The following is a 26,777-nucleotide window of genomic DNA, read 5'->3' as shown; positions in this document are numbered from 1 at the left end:
TGTTCGTCCTCCTGGAAGTACTATTTGACTCCTCTCTAATTCAAAAACGTTTCATACACTTGCCAATTAGAACTTTTGGATCCTCACTCGCTTAAACAATTGTGTTGCTGAGTGAGGCAAGTGACCGAGAAAAACAATCAACTTCTAGAAACAGACCTACTTTGGAAAATGATTGATTTCAGATTCTCTAATTTTCAAGCCTTCAAGTACAATTTCACACCCTTTTCAAGCTTTTAAGATTTTTAGGGAACCATAGTGTTCTATTTTGGATGATGTTGTATTAGTATTTAGTAGTTATTCTTAGATAGAAGTAATGTTTTTAGTATCATCTAAATTTCTTCCGTTATTTTTGTATTATTTGAATTGCAACTTCTGATTTATTAGCAGACTGGCAGACGNNTGTATTAGTATTTAGTAGTTATTCTTAGATAGAAGTAATGCTTTTAGTATCATCTAAATTTCTTCCGTTATTTTTGTATTGTTTGAATTGCAACTTCTGATTTATTAGCAGACTGGCAAACGATACCAAAACACCATGGTTTATCGTATTCATAATTACAATAGTGGAATTGAGAGGATGATCATACAATAGCAGACTAATTATGTTTGGAAATGATTTAGGTAATATTCATTTCCTTAATGAGTTATTATCTGTATTTTTGACACACATAATATTTTATGAAGAAGTTTTCACATTTTATGTCATTATGCATGTAGGATAGGTTTTGCTTTAAAAATTTCTTGTTCAACATTTCCTTTAAATAAGTGAAATTCAAGATATATAGTTTAAGAGGAAATGACAATAGGGTTGCGGACCGTCTCAACTTCATTTGAAAGTGTCACGCCCCAAAATCTTCAAGCACACAAGAAGAGAGATGATACATGCAAAGAGTGAAGAAGAGAGAGAAGCACCAGAAAAATTTGTGAATACAAAATGGGGCTACCCAAAAGAAGATGAAGAGAAAAAAGGAACTAAAGAGCAAACACGTGTTAAATAGTCACATGTGGATCCAAGTATAAACTATAAAGTAGACATTTCTTAGCTTGTTGCACAATTTGTATCCTCTACATATGATAAACAATGACATGCTAATCTTAATTATCAAAACTGAAACATCTGTTATATCACTCTTCTAAGTAAGGGTCATTATTTTGGTTGTATTACATTAGTTAGTATTTGCAGATCGTTCAAGTTGGCATCATATTGATGTCTGTTGTACATATTCTAATTATTTCTAATAGTATATAATATATGATATTATCCATCTTCTTCAAAAGGTATCACCCTTGATTTATTAGTAATAATATTTTTACAAGCATAATATTTTGACTATTGGACCCGTGCTTGCCACGGGCCTCCCCCATCTAGTATATATATATATATGACAAACTAAGCTTCAAGAAAACTCTGTTGTAGAAGAAATATGACAAAAACAAAGCTATGTTATTTATTTTAGGGAAAAAGGATGGATTTATCCCAAACTTTAATAAATGGTACATTTATACCCTCCGTTATACTTTGTGCCCACATAAGCCCCTGTCGTCCAATTATAAGTACACACATGCCCCTTTCACTAACGGATTCCTCATTTTTTACATGTGTCTTAATCCTAATGAACTATCCGTTTGACCTTTTTTTTTTAACCCATAAACCAACTATCTGCCCCATAACCCAATATCCACCCAATTTCCTCTAAAAGACATCCTAATTAAAAGACCCAAATTTACAGGTCTCGTATCTCACACACAAAACCCTAGCCTAGTTCTTTCGTCGATTCCAATTTGTTGGTCGATTCCACCTTGTCTTAGTCGAATCTATCATGTGTTGGTCATAATTTCGTAGTCAATTTTTCATCTATTTGTCGTCTCCCTCATCTTGGCTTGTAAAATAAAGGCACTCAAAGCAAAACTCAACGAATAGATTAGAAGTTTGCAAGGAAATTTTACTCTTAAAGAAAGAACATCCTCAGCCAGTTAGCAGATATGGACAAAATGCTTGTTGTGACGACTTTGACTGAGGATGAAAGCTACATTATTAATGGATTATGAGGAAGTCAATAAAAATGAAGAGTGCTCATGGAAACAAAAATCTACATCTCTTTGTCTTAAAGAGGGTGATAGGATCACCAAGTTCTTTCACAAAATGACCATTGCCCATAAAAGGTACAATAACATAGAACAATTCATGTAGAAGGAGTAACAACTGATGACCCAACAAGGATCAAGGGGAAGATCACTGACTTCTATTAGAAGTTATACACAAAAACAGAGATGTGTAAGTGTGCTAGCAATTTTGGAAATTGTTTGGTGATTTCAGAAGAAGAAAGGGAGAAACTGCAGGGGAACACAGAACTAGGCTAGGGTTTTGTGTGTGAGATATGGGACCTGTTAATTTGGGTCTTTTAATTAGGATGCCTTTTAAAGGAAATTGGGTGGGTATTGGGTTATGGGGCGGATAGTTGGTTTATGGGTTAAAAAAAAAGGTCAAACGAGTAGGTCATTTGGATTAAGACACGTGTAAAAAATGAGGGGTCCGTTAGTGAGAGGGGCATGTGCGTACCTATAATTGGACGGCAGGGGCTGATGTGGACGCAAAGTTTAACGGAGGGCATAGACGTACCATTTATTAAAGTTCGGGAATAAATCCATCCTTTTTCCCTTTATTTTATATTATCATAATTTATTATTTTAAAATAATTATTTTATTAATTAAACTTTGTACAAAATCAAATTATAGAATTAACAAATTATGATAGATAAAGTAATACTTATCTATTTAAATATATTATAATACTAGACACAAGTGCCCGTGCTAGCACGGGCCCAATATCTGTTATGTTTTTGTATCACTTTATGTGACATATAGAATTTAGATAGTCAATTAAATCTTAATAGTATTTTTAAATATTTTAAATTGTTAATTATTGTAATTTATAGTATTTTCACGTAATTTTTAAATAATATATATTACTTCTCTTGTCCCAATATATGTAGCATAGATAGAATTTAAGTGTCAATCAAATGTTGTTAATTATTGAAATTTACAATACTTTCTACTTAGTTTCCGAATTAAATATTAGGAGTACATGTTACTTCTTTTGATTATTGTAATTTATAGTATTTTTAACATAAAATTTTAATAATATATGTTACTTCTGTTAGCCCAATGTATGTAGCACAAATAGAATTTCAAGAGTCAATCAAAAGTTGTTAATTATTGAGATTTACAATACTTAATACGTAGTTTTCAAATTAAATATTACATGTTACTTCTTTTGATTATTGTATTTTATAGTACTTTTTAAGTAAATTTTTATAATATATGCTACTTCTCTTATCCCAATGTATATGACACAAATAAAATTTTAAGAGTCAATTAAATGTTGTTAATTATTAAATATTAACTACTAAAATTGTATTAATTTACAATTGTCTTCATTATCTCATTACTGCAAAAATATTATATACATTAAAGTGGACGATTTTTAATAATAATGTGATTGTTTTTATTAACAAAAGCTTATAGTGATTTTTTTTTAATTAACAAAAGCTAAATTGTGAATATAGAATTTTTATAAAGTGTCTATGAATAAAGGATAAGCACATGGGATCACAATTGTGGAAAAGCTAAAGGAGCTGGCAGGTGTACTCTCTGACATCAATTGGTGCCTTTTTAAATAGAATCATCCTTTGGTTTTGCAATATTTACGAAATTATCTGCAGGCAATCATGTAATAAAAGATCAAATCCGGGGCAAAATCAAAACATAAAAAAGCAATGAATGGTCTGCTATTTGAATTAAGCAAAAAAACAATTGGGCTTTGTGTCAAAAATCTCAAAACGTCCAACAATCGATCCTACAATGTACAACATGTCATAGCAAAATTATAGTGTTATTCCAAAGATGCCCTTGGTCGGCAAGCATGTCTACTTTTGGCCACTTATATATCAGTAGTAGAAGATAATATATATGACAAACTAAAGCTTCAAGAAAACTCAGTTGTAGAAGAAATATGACAAAAACAGAGCTATGCTATTTATTTTTGGTTCTTGTTGTTGCAGAGCTTTGTTCAAGGCCTGCAATAGCTGGTTCTCCAGTGAAGTTTCTTCCAGGATTTAACGGACCCCTTCCTTTTCAACTTGAAACTGGGTGAGGAATTATTAGAGTTATGTTTTTCAAGTGATTCACTTAAAACTCATATAATTGACTGTTGTTTCCAGGTATGTAGGAGTTGGTGATTCAGAAGATGTGCAATTATTCTATTATTTTATAGAGTCGGAGTCTGATCCAGACTCCGACCCTCTTATGCTTTGGATCACTGGAGGACCTGGTTGCTCTGCTCTATCTGGCCTTATCTATGAGATTGGTATGTATAGGGAACCTAGTAAAAATTTCAATTGAACATGTTAAGTTTCATTCATAGTGTAAAGAAATGTAATCAACCTTTGATTTACACCTCTTCATCATGCTTCAAGTTGTTTGATAAGAAGGTACCACCAAAACTTAAAAGATAATTACTATACAGTAGTGGTTCAATGGACTCTTTTGCATGAGTTGAGTTGTTGGTCAGTTAACAACTCTTATATTTAGAATATGCAAGTTTTGAAAATGAGGACGGTGAGATGGATGTGTCATGTGTAGGCATATAAAGAAAAATAAGATTAGGAATAGAAATATCTAGGACAAGGTGGGCGTGATCTCCATGGTGTATAAAGATGGATCTTGGGCCTAACTCAATCTCAAAAGCTAGCTCATGAGGTTGTCCAAGTCCATATAAGTAGACCAAATTTTCATCCCTTTTCTCATGTGGAAATTCTTAACATGGTAGACAAGATAAAGGAAGCAAGGCTGAGATGATTTAGACATGTGAAGAGGAGATGCACAAAAGCTCTAATGAGGAGTTGTGAGGGGTTGGAAATAGTGGATATGATGTATGATGAGAGGTAGAAGTAGGCCGAAGAAGTACTAAGGAGAGTTGATTAGACATGACATGTCTCATCTTCAACTTACTGACGACATGACCTGAGAGAGGAGGGTATAGAAGTCGTGAATTAGGTAGAAGGTTAGTATATAGTACAACATTGTCTCACTTTTTGCGGGATAAGCTTGGTGTTAATGTGGAGCTCCGTGTTTGTCGTATTCAGTGGCAGAAGGAGGATTTTCATCAAGGGGGTTCAAAAAAAATTAATCACGTAAATAATATCTACAAATAAACGGGTCGAATCGGATATAAACGGGTCGGATTAAACGGTCGAATCAAGAAGAAAAGGGTTTTTTAATATTTGACTTTATAATTAGGGATTAAACTAATAAATCCTAAATTCCCAATCAGCATTTTAAGTTTTTGGAACTAAACATCGTTTTCTGATTGCAATATTTAAAAAAAATAAATTAAAATGCCTAAAATATAAGTTGATAAAAAAAATGCCTCTGCCCGGATTCGAACACGCGACCTCGCGTGCAGTAGAGCAAATTCCTGAACCCCCAACGCCACTGAGCTACGCCTTTGGTGTATGTTCAGGGGGTTCAATAGTATATATATACACGTATATTAAAAGTTTAATCTTATATATATAGTGTAATTTTTCGACGAAGGGGGTTCAGATGAACCCCTTCGTCCAACGTAAATCCGCCCCTGGTCTTATTACTAACTCTATTCTCGTAGTTAATTTCTTGTTCTTTGATTTTTGTTTCGCATTACCTTGTTAATGTTACTATTCTTTTTCTCTAAATGATCTCTTTTCTTATTAGTTGTCATGTTCGCTTTACTGCATGTAATCTTTTTCATAATTGCTTTAATTTGCTACTCTTGAACCAAAGGTCCATCAGAAACTATCTCTCTACCTTCACGAGATAGGGGTAAGGTCCGCATACATTCTACTATGTCTAGACCCCACTTGTGGAATTAAACTATCGGTATGTTGTTGATCACGCTTCATCAAGCTAAATAAGAAAAATATTTTGGTTCAGATCATTGACAACTTAGATTAAAATACCACAAATAAAAAGTATAATTAGTTGATTTGAATCCTAAAAGTTTCTGGCATTTAACAAGCTATTAAGTTATACTTTCTAAACTTTTGGAACTATGAATATGAAGGACCAATAACATTTGAGGCAGTGGAATACAATGGGAGTTTGCCTACAATGATACTGAATCCTTACTCATGGACAAAGGTGAGAGTATTTGATACTGAAATTGTACTGTGTAATGTACATAAAGTTTGTGCACAATTCAAGAATGTTAAAAATATCATGGAATTTTTAGGTGGCAAGCATTATTTTCATAGACTTGCCGGTGGGCACTGGATTTTCCTACGCGAAAACTCCAGCAGCTCTACAATCATCTGATTTACAAGCAAGTGATCATGCATATCAGTTCCTTCGCAAGGTAATTACATTTATCGTTATTTGTGATTTCGCAGTCAGCATAGGAGGTCTAAGACCTCTGTTAGTATTGAAAAACTTTTGTATATCTATTGCAACTCATTACCCGATGTTGGATCAGTGTCAAGTGAGTATCACATTTCACTTAGTTTCTCCGCCTTTTAGGTGTCTGAACTTTTTGCTGAACTTCAAAATGTTTTTGCAGTGGTTTGTAGATCACCCAGCATTTCTAAAGAATCCATTATACATTGGTGGAGACTCGTACTCGGGGATGGTTGTTCCCATTATTAGTCAACTTATTGCCAGTAGTAAGACTATATTTGCATTAAGTTACTTTCTTGGATCATGCTTTGCTGGTTTAGTCCTATAACATTTTGCCCTTGATATTGCAGAGAATGAAATGGAAATCAAACCATTTATCAATCTCAAGGTTCGTCATTTTTTCTTATATAAATTATCTTTCCCCTTAGGGATAAACGGCAACTCATAATGAAATTGCTATAACAAATGTTTATTCTGTAATGAACATCCTTTGCCCTCCTATCCTATCCCGGCTACAGATTGCATAGAAACATATTAGTTTTTGCTGAAGAGATCCTACATAGGGATGACAATCATGCTAGGTGGGGCGGAGCGGGGCGGGTAGAAATCTTAGTGGGTTTAAGCGGGTTTGCCCCACCCCGCCCCATTGCCATCCCTATCCTACAGGTCAATGTACGTAGAACAATATCACAATAAAAAGAACATTTTTTTCAGGGATATTTACTCGGAAATCCATCGACTTTTGAAGGTGAAAACAATTATGAGATTCCATATGCTCATGGAATGGGACTTATTTCTGATGAACTCTATGAGGTTGGGTTTTCTTCGGTATCATATCGGTACAGTTTCATTAACTTTACTTACACTTATTGGCTTACTTTTCTGAACCAGTCTTTGAATACCAATTGTAAAGGAGAATACCTTAATATAAATCCAAGCAATTCACTGTGTTTGCAAGATGTTCAGACTTTTAAAGAGGTTGGATTCTATTTGAAGCAAAATCAAATATGATCTACTTGTTTTATTTGGTATTAAAATACTGATCTTATATGCAGCTTCTTAAAGGAATTAATAAGCCCCATATTTTGGAGCCCAAATGTAAGCGTTTTTCGCCAAGACCACACCAATTGTTTGGCGAAAGAAGATCTCTTGATGAGAAGTTACATGAACTTAACAATCTTCCTGGACTAAAATGTCGCGTGAGTATTTGTCTTTCCATCTTCAATTATTATCTATACAATATTGCATTCTTTAGGCTATTAATTTTTGTATCTGCTATATTGATTACAAGAATTTACAATGTGCTATTACTATAGAATAATTGGTACAAACATTCTTATCATTGGGCTGATGATGATCAAGTTAGAGACGCCCTCAACATCCGGAAGGTATGACACAAAACTAAATGAATTTTACTTATTTTCTTATTGTCAATGTGTAGAACTTAAACTCAGACTAACATATTCATTCATTAAAAGGGGACTATCGGAAAATGGGAGAGATGTGCAACTTTGCAATTCCAAAAGATGGTCACAAATAGCATACCTTATCATGAAAACCTCAGTAGCAAAGGTTACAGATCTCTTATATACAGGTTGAGAAGACATTAATTGTGTTTACAACAATATTGGAATAACTATGTGAAACTAACAAGTTCTCTAATGTTTTTTTGAATTGAACAGTGGAGATCATGACAAGGTTGTTACCTTTCGATCAACTCAAGCATGGATAAAATCTCTTAACTACTCAATTGTCGATGATTGGCGAGCCTGGACTGTTGACAATCAAGTTGCCGGGTTAGTTCTTGATGAAAGACATACATTGTGGACACTTCAAGATACATTAATCGTAAACTCTGTCACTGTATTGATGCTGAACCCTTTTTTTTTTCTTTCGTTGGCACGATTTCAGTTACACGAGAAGTTATTCAAATCAGATGACATTTGCCACAGTGAAGGCAAGGAAACTAGTCTCTCAATCTATCTTTTTACTTCTTTTTTTTCTTAGTCTGAAGTTAGAAAGATTGTCAAATAATTGGTGTTAAAATTGGCTTGTTAATTTTATTATTTAACAGGGAGCAGGGCATACTGCACCAGAATATAAGCCTCGTGAATGTCTGGCCATGCTCACAAGGTGGATGTCTTACCAGCCCTTGTAATCAACAAATGTATCACTATCACAATTTGTAATTATCAATGTCAACATTTCATAGTAGTCACTCATGAATTCATCCTAATTTGAGTTAAGTTTTATGCATTGACGATGTAAAGAACATTTATAACAATTAGACGCACTTTAAAACCAACCGTGAATTGTTGAAAACATCAATGTATAAAAAGTCTTTAACGTCATTTTAAGCACCATATATATTACTCTTGAGTTCATTCATACCCTTGTTGTTTGTAAATCATCTCATATTTAATCTTGTATGTAGTTAGGGGTGTGCACTATTTGGACTAAACCGAAAAATCAAATCAAACCATTGGTTTTTTGGTTTTGGATTTAATAATTTACTTTGTTTGGTTTGGTTTCGGATTTAGAAAACTAAAAATCAAAAAAAACAAATTATATATATATATATATATATTGTCTTTCATTATGATTTAGTTTATATTTTATGTTTGGACGTCTATAATTGATATACTTTTAAGTATTGTATTTTACGTTTTACTTGTGATTTATATTAGAAAGTATATGAAAGAGATTCAATATTATTACTTCTCCTTTTATATATATCAAATTGCAAATATAACTTTGATTATGTTTCTAATTATTGATATAACCGAATAACCAAATCGAAAAGAGAAAAACCAAACCGAACCAATTTTATTTTGGTTTGGTTTGGGTTACACTTCTTCAAAACCAAAAACTGAAAAATTCAAACCAAATAGTACAAAACCAAACCAAAAAACCGAATGTACACCCCTATAATAATGTAGTTAATAAAATTTTAGCGTGAAATGAGTAAATTTCACGTTTTCAGATTCTTAAATAATAAAAAAGTTTGAATTCGCCTCTCAACTGTTTAACTATAATTTAATATTTTCTTTTTATAGAAACTCCATTAGAGGTTGAGGGAAAAATGAAATTTTTTCATAACGATAAAAAGTCAACCGATAATTGAGTTAAACTAAAAAAGTGAGAGCCAATATAGGGGAGATTCAATACAATTCGTGGCCAGTAATCGATTTTTTCAGTACTAAACTTTAAACCAAATCACTAACCAAGTTTTTTCTTCTGTTCGACTCGATTTATCATTTCCAAAATTTTCACTAAAAGGTTCAAAATAAAAAAAAGTAAACGCACGAAGGAACATAGTTCTATTGAAAGCCAAAAACTTTTCACTTGTAAGGAAGTGTGTTGGGCTGATCCAATCTTTTAGTCTATACAAAGCCCAGCCCACTTCAAACGACTTCGTAGTTACTGGAAGCTACTGTCACTGCACGCGAACACTCCGCTCTACTTGCTCCTCCGTTGGTTTTCATCGGCGTACGATCTCCGATCTCCGACCTCCGACCTCCGACCTCCGACCTCCGACCATCATATAAATCACTTCATAGAACTCCGTTTTAAGTTATAAATTCTTAGTAAACAGTAATTAGAAGTAACAAAAATGGTGGAATTTTCCATGGCCAATGCCCAAGCATTTATAGATGAAGATGATGAACTGGATGAAGAGCCAGGTGAAGAGATAGAATCAGCACCACCGCTCAATGTTGGTGAAGAAAGGGAAATTAACTCAAATGGACTCAAGAAGAAGCTTCTTAAGCATGGTCAGGGTTGGGAGACCCCTGAATTTGGTGATGAAGTCACCGGTAATTCTGAAATTTAATCGACGCAACAGTTTCAAGATAAATTGATTAGTTTATTTAATCAAAATTAACTTTTCTATCAATACATATCAGCAATTTAATATTTGGGTGAAATTCTATGTTATTGAATTCCATATCCAGTCAAATACCATGAAGGAATATTTGTTTTTAATTGAAATGTTTCTACTTTATTTATTGTGTTGCAGTTCATTATGTTGGTATCCTACATGATGGAACCAAATCTGTTTCCACCGGGGACAAAGGTGAACCTGTTACATTCAAGCTTGGTCAAGGTGAGTTCTTGGTTACTCTTGTTACTTATGTTTACTTGAAAAATGAATTTTTTACGAGGTAAAGGACACGCGGATTGATTCGACTTCTAAGATTTAGATTAAGTAAGCAAAAACATTATTGAATAAATGTATAAAGAATGATAATTTGAATAAATTAGCAAATGGAACAGTGAAGTCAAAATATCAGTGCTTCAATCCTGATTCCGGTGACAGTGTTGGTTCCGGAATAAAAGGTCTTTATATGTATGATCTTATGAATATTGCCTTAGTTGGTAATGTAATAAGAGAGAGCTCTGAATGCAAGAATATCAATGTAGTGCTTTGTATTGTTGAAAATCCAATCTTTTTACAAATGAATAACTCAGCTATTTATAGACAACAAATAGAAATGTAGAATACATCAAGATATGAAATCGCTCTGCTTGGACCCTATAGTATGTCGTCCAATAGAAAAGCTCCACCTGGGTATATCATTAAGTGCACAACTGTAAATCTGTTGTGATTTGCGGGATCCTGTACGGAATTAGTTGATGCGTCTGTCCTTTCTTTCTCCTCTCCTGACTTCGGGCCATAATTCCTTTATTTCTTCTAACGTGCGCCGGGCCACAAGTCTTTTATTTCTTCTAACGTGCCTTCGGGCCACGGGTCTCTTCCTTCATCGTCAACAACTCCAATGGTTTTGGTAGAAGTGACCGATATCGATAACAACCCCGATTACTCTTGCTTGTGATTCTTTGAAGATCGCTTGCCTCTGGAGTCTTTACTCAGCTCTGTTTTTATCATTATCCTACTATCGTACGTCTTCATCCTATGCGACCACGTGTTCACAGTAATTTACCCCATACAACTTCCCCTTCGGTCTAGTTACCTTATTACTCCTATATTGGTGTGCAGTTGATAATTAATAATAATGTTTAAAGTTGCAAAAAATGTTTATTTTGCTATAATTGGCCATTTCTCTTACCATTTTTCCTTATAATTTGCTTAAGAGATTGTAGGAAAAAGTAGTTTCTTTTGTTGATACTGAGTTTGTGTATCCATTATTTGGTTTCTATTTATTAAGCTTAATAAGTTTGCTTTTGTTGGTTAGAGAAAGTTGCTGCTGGCTTAGACCGTGGCATTGTCACGATGAGGAAAGGTGAAGGAGCATTGTTCACTTTGCCTTCGGAAACTGCTTTTGGATTGTCAGACTCGGATGCAGTTTCATTGAATAGTGTCGTTCAGTTTGAAGTCGAACTCGTATCATGGATCACAGTGGTGGATGTCTGCAAGGATGGTGGTATTATCAAGAAAATTTTGGAGAAGGGGGAGATGATAGGACCTCCTGGTGACTTGGATGAAGTTCTAGGTACTTGATTATGTTTTGTGTTTAGTTTGTACCCAAAAAGAATTAACTATCAGGAAACCAAAAGAAAAAGAAATATTGCTAGTGCCAGTATCTGCATTTTATGTGGTCTTACTCGTGATATTGCATTTATCAGTTGTTTATAGATAAGATGTCCTTGATTTTGCAGTGAGGTATGTGGTGAGGGTGCTTGACGGCATCACTGTTGCAAAAACATCTGAACATGGAGTGGAGTTTTATGTCAAAGATGGTACCTTGGTATCTTTGTTTTTGTGCTTGAGGATCAACAAATTTGTGCTATCAAGTATCAACTGATAATATATTCCGTATATTTGACTAACCAACTCTGTTTTCATTTAGGCCATTTTTGTCAAGCATTACCAAAAGCGATCAAAACGATGAGAAAAGGGGAGAAAGTGAATTTACTTATTCAACCTCAGTGTACGTCTTCCCAACTCATTCTTTGCTAGCATTATTTGGGTTGATAGCTGGGGTTTCTTTTTGGGGGAGGGAGTGGGTATCAGGAGTATAATTCATAGATAATAAAGTAGTCTAGATAAAGAAAGTAGATTATTTGTGAATAGTGGACCTGGCAGCTGTCGCCTACTGTGCTGTTCAGATGGAAAGATAGCTCTGTCTGTATAGTTTTATCATAATGTTAGTCCTTGAATGGCATGTAAAAATTATCACGATATCTGTGTAAGGGAGATGAATTGGGAGTTATCGCCACTTATTGCTATTTTTCACAACAATATGTTGTACAAAAGCGAATTAAGTGTATCAATTGAGAGGAATTCCTTATTTCCCTAATGATGTATGACATGTGTTCCTACAGGAGAAAATGGTAGTAGATAGTTGTACATTCTGATTCATTTCGAATTTTGCGGAATGCAACTAGAATCTGGGATCTGGTCAAATTTTACCTCTATTAGGTAAGAGCTGGCTGTGAGATCTTAGAGTGGAGTGCAACTAGAAACTGGGATCTGGTCATATTTTACCTCTATTAGGCTTTCGGTTTTGTTTTTGTCTAATCGCTAATTTTGTTGTTTTAAGGTTAAAGGTGATTTTCTAGTACAGTACTGTCTAGTCACCTTGTTGGTAATGAGCAAGAAAGATACTTCCTTCTTTCCATTTTAATGGAGTCGCCTTAATTATTAGGTTTGGAAGTGTTCTATGTAATGTTTTCAAAGGTGCTGACTTTTGTCATCAATATTTCTTATCATAAATCTGTCAGATGGTCAGAGTTTCAGATAGTACAGTATGAAATAATTCTGGGAATTTTAGACATTTAATTCATGAGAAAATAGTTCACATTCACAAATTTAATGTTTTAGTCCTATATGACATACCTTTTGCTAGTTCAAACATTCATAATGTGTGTGCTCACTTTGACAAAAGGTCTGCTGACCACATTACATGAGTGGAGTAGACATGAATAAAGATTTTATACCAGACATGCTCTTCAACTAAAGTAGAAACACATTAAACTACACTGTGGCTCTGTTCAATATCTGTTCTTACTAGATGTTGTCATCCTATACTGTGTGACCATCTCATCTAAAAGATTATAGAGAAAACGTACTTTTATGTCTTCAACAAGCCCCTCTCGCGTGCGGGCATGATATTCGTTTTTATGGGCCAAACATGTGGAAATTCTTTTCTATAATGGGGAATAGAGAGACTTGAATGATCTTTTCTACTCTGATATTATGTTGAAGTTTGTGACAATTTCATCTAAAAACTTAAACTTTTATTTGTTTAATTATGCCTTCAACAATTAAAATATACGTATTATGTATGTATGTATCTTGTCCCATGTCACAAAGACTTATGCTGGTACAGAGGAACTGGAAAACCAATATAAACATAGTTTGCTTCCTCAACATATGGAATTTTCATGTTGTTCCTCTGTAAGTGCCATGTTAAATGCAAGAAAACTGCGAGGGAAATTACGCTGAAGAACTCATGCAATCATTTTAAGTTGGTGTGCATCTTCCTCACTTTTATGATAGCAAGATATGCTTCAGGAATGATCGCCCATCCTTCCTTATCAGCCTGAAAAATTCCAACAGTTCTTTTCACTCTAAAATTTTTCTTTACCCCATCATCTTTGCAGATGCCTCTGTTGACAGGGATAAGGACTCTGAAAGTGGCGTCCCTTCAATTCCTCCAAGTTCTATTCTGAGTATTGATCTTGAACTAGTTTCTTTCAAGCCGGTAATAAATGTGACTGGTGATTTGGGAGTTTTAAAGAAGATTCTAAAAGAGGGAGAAGGCACTCTTACTGCAGATGAAGGTGCTGCTGTGACAAGTAAGTATTTAGAATTATGTGCATGTTACGTTCTTGCCCTTGAGGAAATTAAATACAGATAGTTGATATTATGTTACTTAACCATATTTTTTTTTGCGGGATGGAGTGTGAATAACAATGCATGTATTAGGCATATAAGAGAACCTAAATTAACAAAAATACCCTTAAGTTCAAACAAGTTGTATTACTTTAGTGAATACAACTAAAAGCCTTATATTAATAAAAATTATGATAGTATCATATTAGTAAGAAATCTGAATAATTTTGGTTTATTGTTTTTAAAACTATAACTTATGCATGTATACTAATTGGTAAAGGTAATCCTTGACTTTGGTATCATAATCCCTGCCTAACAATCAAAGTATTATTGTTCATCAGCTTGCATGCCAATAATTATAATCTCTCCATAACTCGTCTGTGAACTAGACGTCGCTTTAATGTAATACAGAGACTGTACACAAATATGTTGTGGGGAAACCTCATATTGATGTTAAAAATAGAAAGCTCTCCTACTAAATTAATAATTAGTTAAACTTCTATAAAAGTTAGAAAAAACACTGAAAAATTGATGGTTGCTACAGCCTGACCTAAAAAATAAATAAAGTGAAGACAATATTCTAAAAATTGGTTAAAGTTTGGAGGCCAAATCCTAGTTAAGTGGTAATTAAGTAACGGCAGCAAGCCAGCAACAGTTCCCTAAATAGCGACAAAGACAAAATAGCTTAACCTAGTTGAAATGAAAGTGGATTAATGTATCATGAAGAAGACTAAATAGATTATAGATGGATGTTAGCGGTACTCTAATACTACTCTTTTCACTTCTCATCAAACGTCATATTGCGTCCTTCATCACCCTAGGAAAGGGGACGGCAAATATGGAAATGTTACCTTACTCTTGCTCAGTGAAAGGCACACATGTGTGCTCTATTTTGGGAAGCATAACTGCAGAATTAGCTTAAGGCTGGGTCCAGTTTGAGAATTGGTAATAAAATTCAGCTTGAGTATGGGGAATTTACTAACTACTTGGTTTTTGTTTCAAATCTCCAGTTAGGTATACAGCTAAGCTTGTGGACGGCACTTTGCTTGAGAAAAGAGGCTTTGATGGAGAGGACGCACTGAAGTTTATAACTGATGAAGGTCTGTACATTAGAACAAATTTAAAGTTTACTTATGGCTGATAATTAAGCATCTGATATATTTATTCCCATTATCCTCCCTGAAATCACAAGGTAATAAGGTTTGTTATGTTAAAATGAGGTTTTTGGTGGTACGTCCTTGATCTTTTGTCTTAAATTAAAAGTTATATCAGGTGCATTTCTTGCATGGCTTTCTTCTGAAAGCTCAAACTCTTTAGATTTTGTGTAATGTGAATTAACCATATGAAATAAACCCTGCATATATGCCAAGTCTTCAGTGATGCTTCTGTACTTCTTGAACTTTATGCCTGCGAACCTTGCCTTGCTATGATTATGTTGTACTGTTTTGCATGCAGAACAAGTCGTTGCTGGACTGGACCAAGCTGTTAGTACAATGAAGAAGGGTGAACATGCAATAGTGACAGTTAAACCTGACTATGGGTTTGGAAATACTGAAGTGAAGCGGGATCTTGCTATGGTTCCTCCATGCTCAACCATAATTTTTGAAGTTGAGATGTTGGAGTTCACAAAGGTAATTTCTGATGGAAGTCTGTAATCTGCTACGACATATTTGGTTTAGCCGCTTAGTACATATGGTTCAGCGAATGTAGGGTTAGAACTCATATACGATGTGTAAATGACCCAAACAAGTGGCCCAAAGTTCTGATTGGCAAACGTAGTTAATTTTCTAGGATTGAACATATGAAGAAACCTGAACACTACCCAATAGGTTAATGGATGTGATTGCTTAAACTGATTGATTAAGTTTGTAAATACATTGCTGTGTTTTTTTTTTTCTTGTGAGAATTTACTGGCACGTACTATGAAACTAAATCGACACTAACGATACTTCTCCGGAACATCTATAAAGTCTCCTCTCTTCATAGAGAAGTCCTCTCTTGTTTGTTATATCTTGTGTAAGTCAGGTTTGATTTGATGCTTATGTTTTTCTGTATTAAAGATTTTCTAGTTTGGAATTATGTTATTAGATGTATTGTCCATGCCTTATCTTCAAGTTACAGTAATTTGATTTCACCGAACCAAAAAAGAAAGTTCCAGTAATTTGATTCACATAATAACCGATGTTCGGATTTTCAAGTCTTAACCCCCTATCGACTAATCCTGTCCTGTTAACTGCTCTAGTTTGAATTTCAGGTCAAATTTAACAAGTTATTTTAATTTGTAGCCTTTCGTAACTAAAACTCTGAATATGGTAATCTTCACTCTTAGTGTTTGGTAATTTGGATCATCAAGTGAAAGTAGGACACTTTAATTGGGATGGATGGGGTGCTAAACTGCTTAGTGTAGTGAAATTAGGGCAGCTTAGTTGGGTTGGACGGAGTGCTTATTTTCGTGAAGTTGATAATCTCTTAATGGGAAAAATTTTGATGTTGCACAAGACCATTTTACTAAATTTCTCTCGTATTTATTTTGGGTTGATACATACAAATTTCTCAAAACTCTAACTCTCCTTTTGGGAACTAGGAAAAAGATCCTAGGGAAATGAATAAGCATGAGAGAATCCAAATGGCCCAGAGGAAGAAAGAAGAAGGCAACTTGCTCTTCAAAAACGGAAAGTATCAAAGAGCAATGAAGAAATATGAGAAGGTATCTCAGTGAATTGGTCATCAATGTTAAGAATGTGCAACTTTTGTTAGATACTCTATAATTTTTATGCTTTTTCTCGTTTGGATTTTTTTTTCCGTTCAGGTTACTGATTGTATTAATGAAGATGAACATTTTGAGGATGATGATCAAAAGATAGTTAAATCATTGAGAGTGTCATGCTGGTTGAATGGTGCTGCAGCATGTCTCAAACGGAATTATTTCCAGGAAGCAATCAAGCAATGTTCCAAGGTAAAGTACATACATAACAAGATAATCAATTGAACAATACTATTTTCATGTAATTTGGATGGATAGGCATGCTTTATTGTGACAAAAACAGTCATATCAGTGCATACTGTATCAGCTGATTAAAGGCATTCTTCCTTTTCTTGTTAATGAATTGGCAATCTGTCTTTTCAAAACCAAGCACGGCCTAATTTCATCCTTATCCTTTCCCATCGGTCATAGGTCTTAGAAGTTGAGTCCTGCAATGTGAAAGCATTATATAGGAGAGCACAAGCATTTATGGAAACAGCTGATCTGCACTTGGCGGAACTGGATATCAAGAAGGCACTAGAAATAGATCCACAAAACAGGTAATGCAACTCATGACTTTAATATTGGTGGAGAATTCTTTTGACCGTTATGATTCAAGGAGTTTCTGCGGCTCAGGGAGGTGAAACTGTTACAGAAGAACCTAAAACAACTCCAAGCAGAGAGCAACAAGAGAGACGCAAAGCTCTATACAACAATGTTTGCACGCTTGTCAAATGAGAACTCTTCGGCAGCAAAGGTTTGTTTCATGATTTCTAACTATTCGTAGTTTGAGAACAAAAAGATGGGAGAGGAGGATATCTTTTTTAAAGATCAAGTTATATGCAAGAAACTGAAGAAGTGTAGAAGTTTTAAGAATGCTTAATGATTCGTTCTCTACTTATATGATTTTGTCTCATTTCTTCTCAAATAAAATATCTTCATCCTCTGATCTGGCTTAAGAGAAGTTGTATTACATCGAGGAAATTAGATTCTAGAATTAATCGAGAAAATATACATGGTATCTACAGGCTAATTTTATCCCAACTGTGCAGAGATTAAAAGTTGAAGAAATGGAGAGCAAGAATGAAGAAAATGTTGGTGAAATCAACATGCGCTGACATTTGATTGGAAGTTGAATCTAGATGAAGAATTGTACTTCTATACATATTTTCTAAAGCTAACAGAGTCTTGAGTCAGGAGTCTATAGGAAACAACCTCTTTACCCCACTTACCCCGCAAAGGTAGGGGTAAGGTCTGCGTACACCCCACCCTTTCTAGACCCCACTTGTTTCGGGAATATATTGTTATTAACACCGAGCATGTATAGACCAAGGTAATAGAGAAAGGCATTACATTGCAGAAACCACACTTGTACCTCCGGAAATACGTGGTTTCAGTTCTATTTTAAACGTAAAAAATTGGCACCTTCTGGTTGTATATTTCATTTGGATGTTTGTTTGAACTTTATTTTTCAGTTGTCCCTATCAAATTTGAGATATTTCCCTGCATTTCTGCTGGCTTTGCTTATTGTGTTCCATCTACTAATACTGAGATGATTTTAGTTGCAAGAAAAAATATACTAACTCATTGAAATTTCGACAAAATTACACTAAAGTCTCATCATTATAACTCAAAATCTTACAACACTTATATTTTACCACGAAGGTTGGTAACAAGCCAAATACAGTTCTCACTTGAGGCAATGCCAACAACATAAATTTAGAACTCTACAACTGAATAGTAAGTATAGTAAACTCTACTACAGAAGCAGTCACAAGTAAAGTTAGTGAGTCGTGTAATAGGTGATCATGTGGCATTCTGAGAGGCACTTGAGTCAGCCATTGACGCCCATCGGCGTCTTTGGCTCCATCCAATTTTTCTTTTGTGCTATCAAAAAATGAGATTCTTGCACAAAATTTGAATTTGATGCTCACTGCAGAGCATAGATCTTGTTGCATCTTTCATGTATAATATATTTCGTGTCTGGTATAATTCTCAAAGCTTTTTATGGCCAAAAGGAGTAGGTAGCGGGATAGATTTAAATATTCTGATATTATTTTATTTTCAAATTTTCACCAATCATCTTTGAATGAGACAACATTCTGGTGGACACCATGTGCAGCTATTTTATATCATTCCAGAAATAGCCATCGTTCGGTATTATTATTTTTTATATCACATTCGAACTTGGCATAATTGTTAATTTCGTTTTCAAACTATAGATATTTTTAAAAACACTCTTTTAGTTAATTAATTAAACTTAAATTCATTCTCGATCCGTCACATAGCATATCAAGTATGTCTCAAACTCTTGTAATAGCATGAGACTCTATAAAAAGCTAAAAGATGTGTTGAAAATACACTTAAACTTGACGAGAATTTAAGCATGTATTTCTTACATTCTCACAAGATGCTTCAGTAGAGGAAAATTTTTACAATGGTAGAGGTTCAACCAACAATAGTTGTGTGACCCTCCATTAATTAATTGACACTTGGATAAGGGATCCACTTCTTTACCTTTTTACCATCTCTCTCTTACTCACCTCTCTTTTCTTTCATTCTTTTTACTCCTAATAAATATCTAATTCTCAAACATAATAAAATAATTAATACATTTGATAAAAAAAATATCGATAAATATATTTTCTATTAAAATAACTTAAACACTTATAAAATTGTTAACATTAAAAAATAAACTTATTTTTCGGTATATTTAATAGAATCAAATTAACTCAAAATACAAACTAATTTACTTTAGCATATAAATTGATTTGATAAGATTATTTTTGTTTTGATTTGATCTTATTTTGAAATTACACATGCTTTTTCTTTTACCATAACCATATTTAAATATAAGAATGACAACGAGACAGAACAGGACAGGGAGTGGTGGACTCATAAACGTTTTTAAAAAAATTATACAGGTGACATGGGTCACAGAACGAAATTTAAGTCTTTTAAATTAAAACTTGCAATGCTTAATTTATTTTCAAGAATCAATCGGTTCCATATAATTTTAAATTAACTACTCATTATATTATTATTATTATTATTATTATTATAATAATAATAATAATAATAATAATAATAATAATATCATTCAACCTTAATATTATTAGAATTCATTTTTCGTGTCTTTACGTACATTCAGTTATAATATATATTTTCCAACGTTTTTCTATTAAGTATATTAAAAAAATATAACTTAAATTAAGAAAAATAACGGATACTCTCTGTTAAGAGAATGACTATAAATATATGAACTAAAACATTATTAATATAACAATGACTATAAATATATGAACTAAAACAGAATTAAAAAAAATATGAAAAACTAAATTTGAATTAATTTGTTTTTTTAGGTGCTTGTAATTGAGAAAACACTAAATATTTTTTAGTTAATTTGATATTATTAAAAATATTGAATGATATGAGTATTTTAAATACTTAGTACTAAAAACATTTTTAGTTATTGTGAAATTTTTTTTTTAATTAATTCTTTTATTCAATATATCAACATCTTAAGAAAATGAAGTTAAGAAATATTTATTAGGAATAAGAAAATAAGAAAATAAATGAAAAGAAGGGTGAGTAGGAGAGAGATGATAAAAAGGTAAAGAAATAGACACATTATTCAAGTTTTAATAAATCAATGGAGGGTCATACAATTATTGTTGGTTGGATCTCTACCATTATAAAAAATTTCTCAGTAGAGGGATGTTTTTGTCTTTTCAAAAACATTTCATGAAAAATGTGTTTGCTGCCATAACAGTATAAGATGCTCCAATAATTTTAAATTCATTCAAAAATTAAAGCATCAATGGCGAAATCGAAATATTCCCTAATTAGCTCCAATATGTTTCTTCATCTTCTTGCTATACTATTAGTGATACAAATAAGCCCCCTGCAACTGCAAGTACAAGCTGCTGCAACTGTTAAATTTCTTCCTGGATTTGACGGTCCTCTTCCTTTTCATCTCGAAACTGGGTTAGTTTCTTTCTTTCTTTTACTTATATTTAACAATTGTATAGCTTAGAGCTAGTTTCATGGTTGGGTCAGATTTGGGCGGATCCAGTTTTAATTTGCTTGTATCAAAACGGGTAACAACTCTACTAGAGTGTAGAATTTGAATCATAATTTTAGCTCTCACATTACTAGCAAAGACGATAGATCTAACAATTTCTCCCACAGTTTACTGATTGCAAAAAAAAATGGCATCTCGCTCCGCAAATCCAGAGAAACAGTTAATTATGATTCAGTGTGGACCTTAAGAGCACGTGAATGTGTCATCTCTCTATACAATTAGATATAGAATAATAGATATTTTATGTATATACTTTTTTAAAATTAATATAATATTATCGACACTCATCTTACCCAATTAGATATAGCTATTTTATGTATATATATTGATATAATATTATGGACACTCATCTTACGTAAGGCTAAATAATGCACTTTGACTATTATATTTATTACTCTGGCTAAGGTGAATATATTCAATTATAAAAAATATAAGAGTACTAATTTGCAATAATATCTAAAACAGTGCAAGCAATCTAGATTGTCCGTATAAATAATATTTATATCTTTAGGCTATTTTTAGTTGTTGCACTAGCTGGTACCTACCGTATTTTATTTTTAAGATTTCAAATTTCATATTTGTTAGTATAATTTTTACAAGTTATAAAAATATCAAATATATTTAAAATTATAAATCTTTAAAAATAATTATTTTTTAAACTTTGTGCCGAAATAAATTAAAATGGCTTACTAGTTAAAATTTTTAAAAATGTTAAGTTGAAATAATTAGAATTAAATATTTACATGATTCAGGTATGTAGGTGTGGGTAAAGAAGAGAAACATCAGCTATTTTATTATTTTATTAAATCAGAATCAGACCCTGGAAATGATCCTCTTATATTGTGGCTCACTGGAGGACCTGGTTGCTCTTCTTTCAATGGAGTTGTCTATGAAATTGGTAAGTATAGTTCCATTCTTCTAAAGGCGAATTTAAATTTTACGGGTTCAATCTTTAAGATTCCTAGTATGTTACAGTCGAAAAGAAAAGTGTTTAAGATTTTTTGTAGTTATGGGTTCATATTTACTGGTTATTGCAATTTTCATGAATTTTATATATAAATTTATATTTGCATCAAAATAATTGATTCAGATGAGTACTTTGTATCCGCCTATCTTTATCATAAAGAATTTTATGTAGTTATCTTAAGTGACTTTTTTACACTGTTAATGCATAAAAACCAATTTTTTTTGAGATTAATTAATGTTGGGAAAATGCTTATCTATGTCATTCGTTTAAAGTTTGACTCATCTATGTCATTTTCGTTTGAGAAAAGGCCCATCCATGCCATTATTTGTTAACTTAAAAAAGTTCAGATTTTGCAAAACCATTTTTCACACATGGTTAATTATGATTCGGCCACGTCATTATTAAATCAATTTTAAAAAAAGAAAAGGCTCAAATATGCCATCAAACTTTGAGAAAAGACTCATCTATGTCATCCAGTTAAAAGTTTGGCTCATCCATCATCTATGTCATTCCTAGTTAACAAATAATGGCATGGATGAGCCTTTTCTTAAACAGAAATAGCATAGATGAGCCAAACTTTTAACCGATGGCATAGATAAACCTTTTTTTAAAACTTTGATGGCATCTTTAAACATCTTCCTATTGATGTTTGATGCAAGCATTTCCTTTGATGCAATTTATATGATTATTGCTAATAATTTTACTTAAGGTTGTTGATTAATTTTACTTAAGGTTGTTGATTAATAATTCAGGGCCATTATATTACAAACAAAAAAAGTATAATGGGAGTCTACCAACACTTGGAGTGACTCCAAACTCATGGACCAAGGTAATTACATTGCCTATGATTCTTGTATATCTTTATTAGTTTAAGGTGAATTTGAATTATATTTAATTGTTGTAATATTTTCTAAATTATTAGGTTGCAAACATAATTTTCTTAGAGCAACCTGTAAATACTGGATTTTCATATGCAACAACACCAGAAGCAATGCATGTCATTGATGTTGATGCATATAAGCACGTCTATGAATTTTTACTTAAGGTATGTATATTTGATTCAACTTGCTCTCCTCTCGACTCTCACTTGTTAGTTGTTAATCCGCATTATCTTGAGAGAACGAATCAACTAGTACTATAATTCCGAGTCACCTATTTAGTATGTGAGTGAGCTCGTCCTAATTGATTCTAATCATTAATTGCAGTGGCTCGTTGATCATCCAGAATTCAGTTCAAATAATTTTTATTTGGGTGGAGATTCATATTCTGGTATCGTTCTTCCACGTGTTGTCCAACTGATATCGGATGGTAATTATAATTACTAATCAACTTCATATAATTAATCATAATTTTATGTATCTAATTACAGAGTTTTCAAGTTATTTTACTGTTTATTAGTAGCATTGTTTGTCTAATTAATTAAGAGTTGCGTGATCTTAATTGTAGGAATTGAAGCAGGCAACAAGCCTTTGATTAACCTTAAGGTTTCTAATTATGTTCATTCTTTTCTTAATCTTTTATTATTAGTAGTAGTAGTAGTGTAATTAACAGCTTAATCTAATCTCAGTTGTTTTGGTTAATTTCAGGGTTATTTACTCGGAAACCCTTTAACATTTCCTGAAGAAAAAAATTTTGTGATTCCATTTCTTCTTGGCATGGGAATCATTCCAAATGAACTTTATCAGGTAATATATAGGGCGATTAAAAAAAAAAAAGTGGTTTTGAGTAGTAATAGAAGTCAGATTTTAATTAATATTTTTTCTTCGAGAAATCTTAGTTACCTGTATTCGTTGGCTACACGAACTTTCACCTTGTTGGTGAGTGTTCGATTCTCTACCTTTGTAATCCTCTCTCATTTCCTTACCCCCAATTCTTTTATTATTTTCTTTTGTTTTTCAGAAGTTGAAAAAAATAGTTTCTCCCCGTGAACACTTTTTAAAAGTTTGATAAAACATACAAAATCGATGTTATGATACAAACAAAAATACTTTTCAAATTGATTAGTATTATATGAAAGTTCTTTTCTGGAAAGCACGTATGGCAAAAAGTAATTTTAAAAATAAACAGATTTTGAAAGTTTGATTAAAGATGTTTTTTTCCATAACAGTCAATGGTGCAAAATTGCAAAGGAGAATACAGAGAGGAGTTTGCTCCCACTAATGCTCAATGCACCCAAGATCTAGATATTTTGGATGAGGTTAATAATTTCTTAAATACAATTGTTATTAAGATTTCCTTAATTAATTGGTTAGGAGTAATTAATTTGTTGAATTTGCAAATTTTGTAGCTGTTGAACAATATTAATGATCAACATGTTTTAGAACCCTTGTGTGGATCAGAAACTGAATTGAAAAGCCCATTTCCATCTATATTTAGAGGGAGAAGAAGATCTATTCAAGAGAATGCCATCTCACCCAGCTGTTATGGAAAGCTTGTAAGTATTTCTAGGGTAAAAATTTACTCGAATTCAGTCAGTGTTTACATCAAATCTATTAATCAAGTAATAAAATTAAGTAAATAAGTTAAAATATCTTTAAACTATTGTGATTTTGGGAGTTTTATATTTAAATCGTAAGGTGTTCGTGTTATCTCTTGGACTATACTCCCTTCAGATTAAAATCTCTTCCGATGAAATATATATATATATATATATATATATATATATCTCCACCCCCCTAAACAATAATCTTTTTTGGGTTATATATGTTCACAAAACTATCTGAGCTATCATGAATTCATTGTCAAGACTTTCTTCATTTCTCACACCGTCACACTTCTTTCAGCAAGTTATCTCAAATATTTTACCATATATATATATGTTGAAAGAAGTGTGACGGTGTGAGAAATGAAGAAAGTCTTGACAATGAATTCATGACAGCTCAAATAGTTTTGTGAACGTAACCCAAAAAAGATTATTGTTTAGGAGGTGGAGATATATAATATTTTAGTTGTGAAACTTGAAAAACGATGACAATTTAAAAAAATTTAATCTATTTTTTACTCTAATAAATGAGATAAGACATACACTAATTGACCATAACTAGATCATAGAAGAGTATTTCCAAACAAATATAATGCTATCGTTGATTTTCGTAAAAACATCAATATAAATATAATGTTATCATGGTTGCAGGTTGATAGACACGAAATCTCAAATTATTGGGCAAATGACCCTCGAGTCCAGAAAGCTCTCCATGTTCGAAAGGTTTGCGATCATGTATCAGTTTGTGTTTGACTAAATTATATATATATATATATTATAGTAATTTGAATAACTATTTTTAATAAATACTTTTAAGTATCAAATTGTGAAAAACTTTGTAATTGTATTTTTTCATATGATTTTTTTTTTTTGAAAAAAAACATTATTTAACTTAAGTATTTTTTATTTTTTAAAAAATAATACTTTTAACCTTTCAAAGATCGATCAAATAAAGTATATGTCATGAATTTAAGCTTTATAAATAAAAAAGAAATGGACTATCATAATATTATTAACGTAATTTAAATTGTTATAGTATGTTTCCGTTCTAATTTTTAGATCATCATAAGAGTAATCATTGGTACTAGATATAGATCAATTTTTTTGAAAAATAATACATTATCATCAGTATACATAAATATTGAGGTATTATTTTTCCTTTTCTTTTTTTACCAGGGAACTATAGATCACTGGGCAAGATGCAAGCAAAATGGTATTAAAAAATACTATACATTTACCTCTATGGACAGTATTTCATATCATGCAAATCATAGCTCTAAAGGTTATCGATCACTTATATATAGGTAATTAATTTATTTTTCTTAATTAAAGTTTTCATTTGTTTATATTATTAATCTCGAAACAAATTTTAAAAAATTGTGATTAAATAATTTTATACTTTTTTTTTGTTGAAACAGTGGTGATCATGACATGGGTGTACCATTCCAATCTACAGAAGCATGGATTAAATCACTGAATTATTCAATTGTTGATAATTGGCGTCAATGGATCGTTAATGGTCAAGTTGCCGGGTATTTTTTAAAAATTTTACTCGAGCATAAATTGCTACTCTCATATTGTCATTTTTTTCAAATTGATTAGTCACATAACTTGCTATTCATCAAAAAAATGTTTCTTTTCACTTTTGATAAAAAGTGTTTTTCAAAATAAGTAGATTTTAAAAGTCTGAATAAATGAACTATTAGTTTAATTGTTTCTTTATAATTATAGATACTAAATTTTATTTTATTTATTTATACATTTTTGTAGATACACAAGATCATATGCCAATAAGATGACATTTGCAACAGTAAAGGCAAGAACTTTATTTGTTTAACATTATTATTTTCCTTCACATTGGTTTGTTTTATTGTATTTGATTTTTATTTTTCCCTCTTAATTAATTAATAAGTTTATGTTTTTTGTTATTTATTTATTTTAAACAGGGAGCAGGACATGTAGCACCTGAGTATAAAAGGGAAGAGAGCTTTAATATGTTCAAAAGATGGATATCCCATAATCCTTTATAGACTATTGAAGCTATTAGCCAGTAATTGACGTTAGTATCTGCTTTTAAATGATTTAATTGAGTCGAGATTTTATCGGAAATAGTCATTTTATCTTCGTATGATAAGAATAAGGTCTACAGACATATTATTTCTTCAGATTTCATTTGTATAATTACTGGTATGTTGTTATTTTATAATTATTAAGACAAGAATTATTACCTCTCCTTTTCCTGATATTGTGCATTGCATTAACGAGCAATTAAG

At 32.2% G+C, this 26,777-nt stretch overlaps 3 protein-coding genes across 6 annotated transcripts in view; all 3 read left to right on the top strand.

Annotated features, from left to right (window-relative positions):
* Nucleotides 1-8,818, top strand: part of LOC125856793 (serine carboxypeptidase-like 17) — a 44,592-nt gene extending 35,774 nt beyond the window's left edge. For 2 of the 3 annotated variants that reach the window (XM_049536420.1, XM_049536419.1), the window contains 13 exons: nt 4,222-4,367; nt 6,102-6,178; nt 6,270-6,392; nt 6,594-6,696; nt 6,781-6,818; nt 7,145-7,243; nt 7,322-7,408; nt 7,486-7,629; nt 7,747-7,818; nt 7,909-8,024; nt 8,113-8,226; nt 8,342-8,387; nt 8,505-8,818. In XM_049536420.1, coding sequence (XP_049392377.1) covers nt 4,307-4,367; nt 6,102-6,178; nt 6,270-6,392; nt 6,594-6,696; nt 6,781-6,818; nt 7,145-7,243; nt 7,322-7,408; nt 7,486-7,629; nt 7,747-7,818; nt 7,909-8,024; nt 8,113-8,226; nt 8,342-8,387; nt 8,505-8,588 — 1,164 coding nt within the window. In that variant the 5' untranslated portion in view covers nt 4,222-4,306 and the 3' untranslated portion in view covers nt 8,589-8,818. Of the gene's footprint in view, nt 1-3,996; nt 4,151-4,221; nt 4,368-6,101; nt 6,179-6,269; nt 6,393-6,593; nt 6,697-6,780; nt 6,819-7,144; nt 7,244-7,321; nt 7,409-7,485; nt 7,630-7,746; nt 7,819-7,908; nt 8,025-8,112; nt 8,227-8,341; nt 8,388-8,504 lie in introns of those variants that run through there. The other variant, XM_049536418.1, reaches the window with a different exon arrangement.
* A 1,139-nt stretch (nt 8,819-9,957) lies between these two features.
* LOC125856791 (peptidyl-prolyl cis-trans isomerase FKBP62-like) lies at nt 9,958-18,473 on the top strand. 2 transcript variants are annotated; one of them, XM_049536415.1, is made up of 13 exons: nt 9,958-10,245; nt 10,449-10,535; nt 11,626-11,883; nt 12,050-12,130; nt 12,241-12,321; nt 13,997-14,191; nt 15,239-15,328; nt 15,684-15,859; nt 16,813-16,935; nt 17,038-17,184; nt 17,404-17,531; nt 17,608-17,728; nt 18,024-18,470. In XM_049536415.1, the coding sequence occupies exons 1-13, from the start codon at nt 10,044-10,046 to the stop codon at nt 18,087-18,089; spliced, it is 1,755 nt and encodes a 584-aa protein (XP_049392372.1). In that variant the 5' UTR covers nt 9,958-10,043; the 3' UTR covers nt 18,090-18,470. The 2 variants fall into 2 exon arrangements, with proteins under 2 accessions (XP_049392372.1, XP_049392373.1); XM_049536416.1 differs by lacking the exons at nt 9,958-10,245; nt 10,449-10,535 and having other exon boundaries at nt 11,758-11,883; nt 12,050-12,138; nt 18,024-18,473.
* Nucleotides 18,474-20,763: 2,290 nt separating this feature from the next.
* Nucleotides 20,764-26,766, top strand: LOC125856792 (serine carboxypeptidase-like 11). Its single transcript, XM_049536417.1, has 14 exons — nt 20,764-20,958; nt 21,808-21,953; nt 22,775-22,851; nt 22,945-23,067; nt 23,228-23,330; nt 23,469-23,506; nt 23,609-23,707; nt 24,130-24,219; nt 24,310-24,456; nt 25,156-25,227; nt 25,681-25,808; nt 25,923-26,036; nt 26,275-26,320; nt 26,451-26,766. The coding sequence occupies exons 1-14, from the start codon at nt 20,792-20,794 to the stop codon at nt 26,532-26,534; spliced, it is 1,434 nt and encodes a 477-aa protein (XP_049392374.1). The 5' UTR covers nt 20,764-20,791; the 3' UTR covers nt 26,535-26,766.
* Nucleotides 26,767-26,777: the final 11 nt, after the last annotated feature.

This window comes from Solanum stenotomum, chromosome 2 (assembly GCF_019186545.1).
Source record: "Solanum stenotomum isolate F172 chromosome 2, ASM1918654v1, whole genome shotgun sequence".
Taxonomy (NCBI): Eukaryota; Viridiplantae; Streptophyta; class Magnoliopsida; order Solanales; family Solanaceae; genus Solanum; species Solanum stenotomum.
Note: the sequence above shows the minus strand (reverse complement) of the source record. Positions and strands in the feature narration are given on the sequence as shown.

What these genes read in the sequence shown, in the direction of transcription:
- LOC125856791 (XM_049536415.1), top strand. Translation starts at nt 10,044, where the DNA reads ATGGTGGAATTTTCCATGGCCAATGCCCAAGCATTTATAGATGAAGAT. An exon ending in TACATTCAAGCTTGGTCAAG is followed by an intron (nt 10,536 to 11,625) that starts GTGAGTTCTTGG and finishes TTTGTTGGTTAG; the next exon opens with AGAAAGTTGCTGCTGGCTTA. An exon ending in TGACTTGGATGAAGTTCTAG is followed by an intron (nt 11,884 to 12,049) that starts GTACTTGATTAT and finishes TTGATTTTGCAG; the next exon opens with TGAGGTATGTGGTGAGGGTG.
- LOC125856792 (XM_049536417.1), top strand. Translation starts at nt 20,792, where the DNA reads ATGGCGAAATCGAAATATTCCCTAATTAGCTCCAATATGTTTCTTCAT. An exon ending in CCTTTTCATCTCGAAACTGG is followed by an intron (nt 20,959 to 21,807) that starts GTTAGTTTCTTT and finishes TACATGATTCAG; the next exon opens with GTATGTAGGTGTGGGTAAAG. An exon ending in TTCCAAATGAACTTTATCAG is followed by an intron (nt 23,708 to 24,129) that starts GTAATATATAGG and finishes TTTCCATAACAG; the next exon opens with TCAATGGTGCAAAATTGCAA.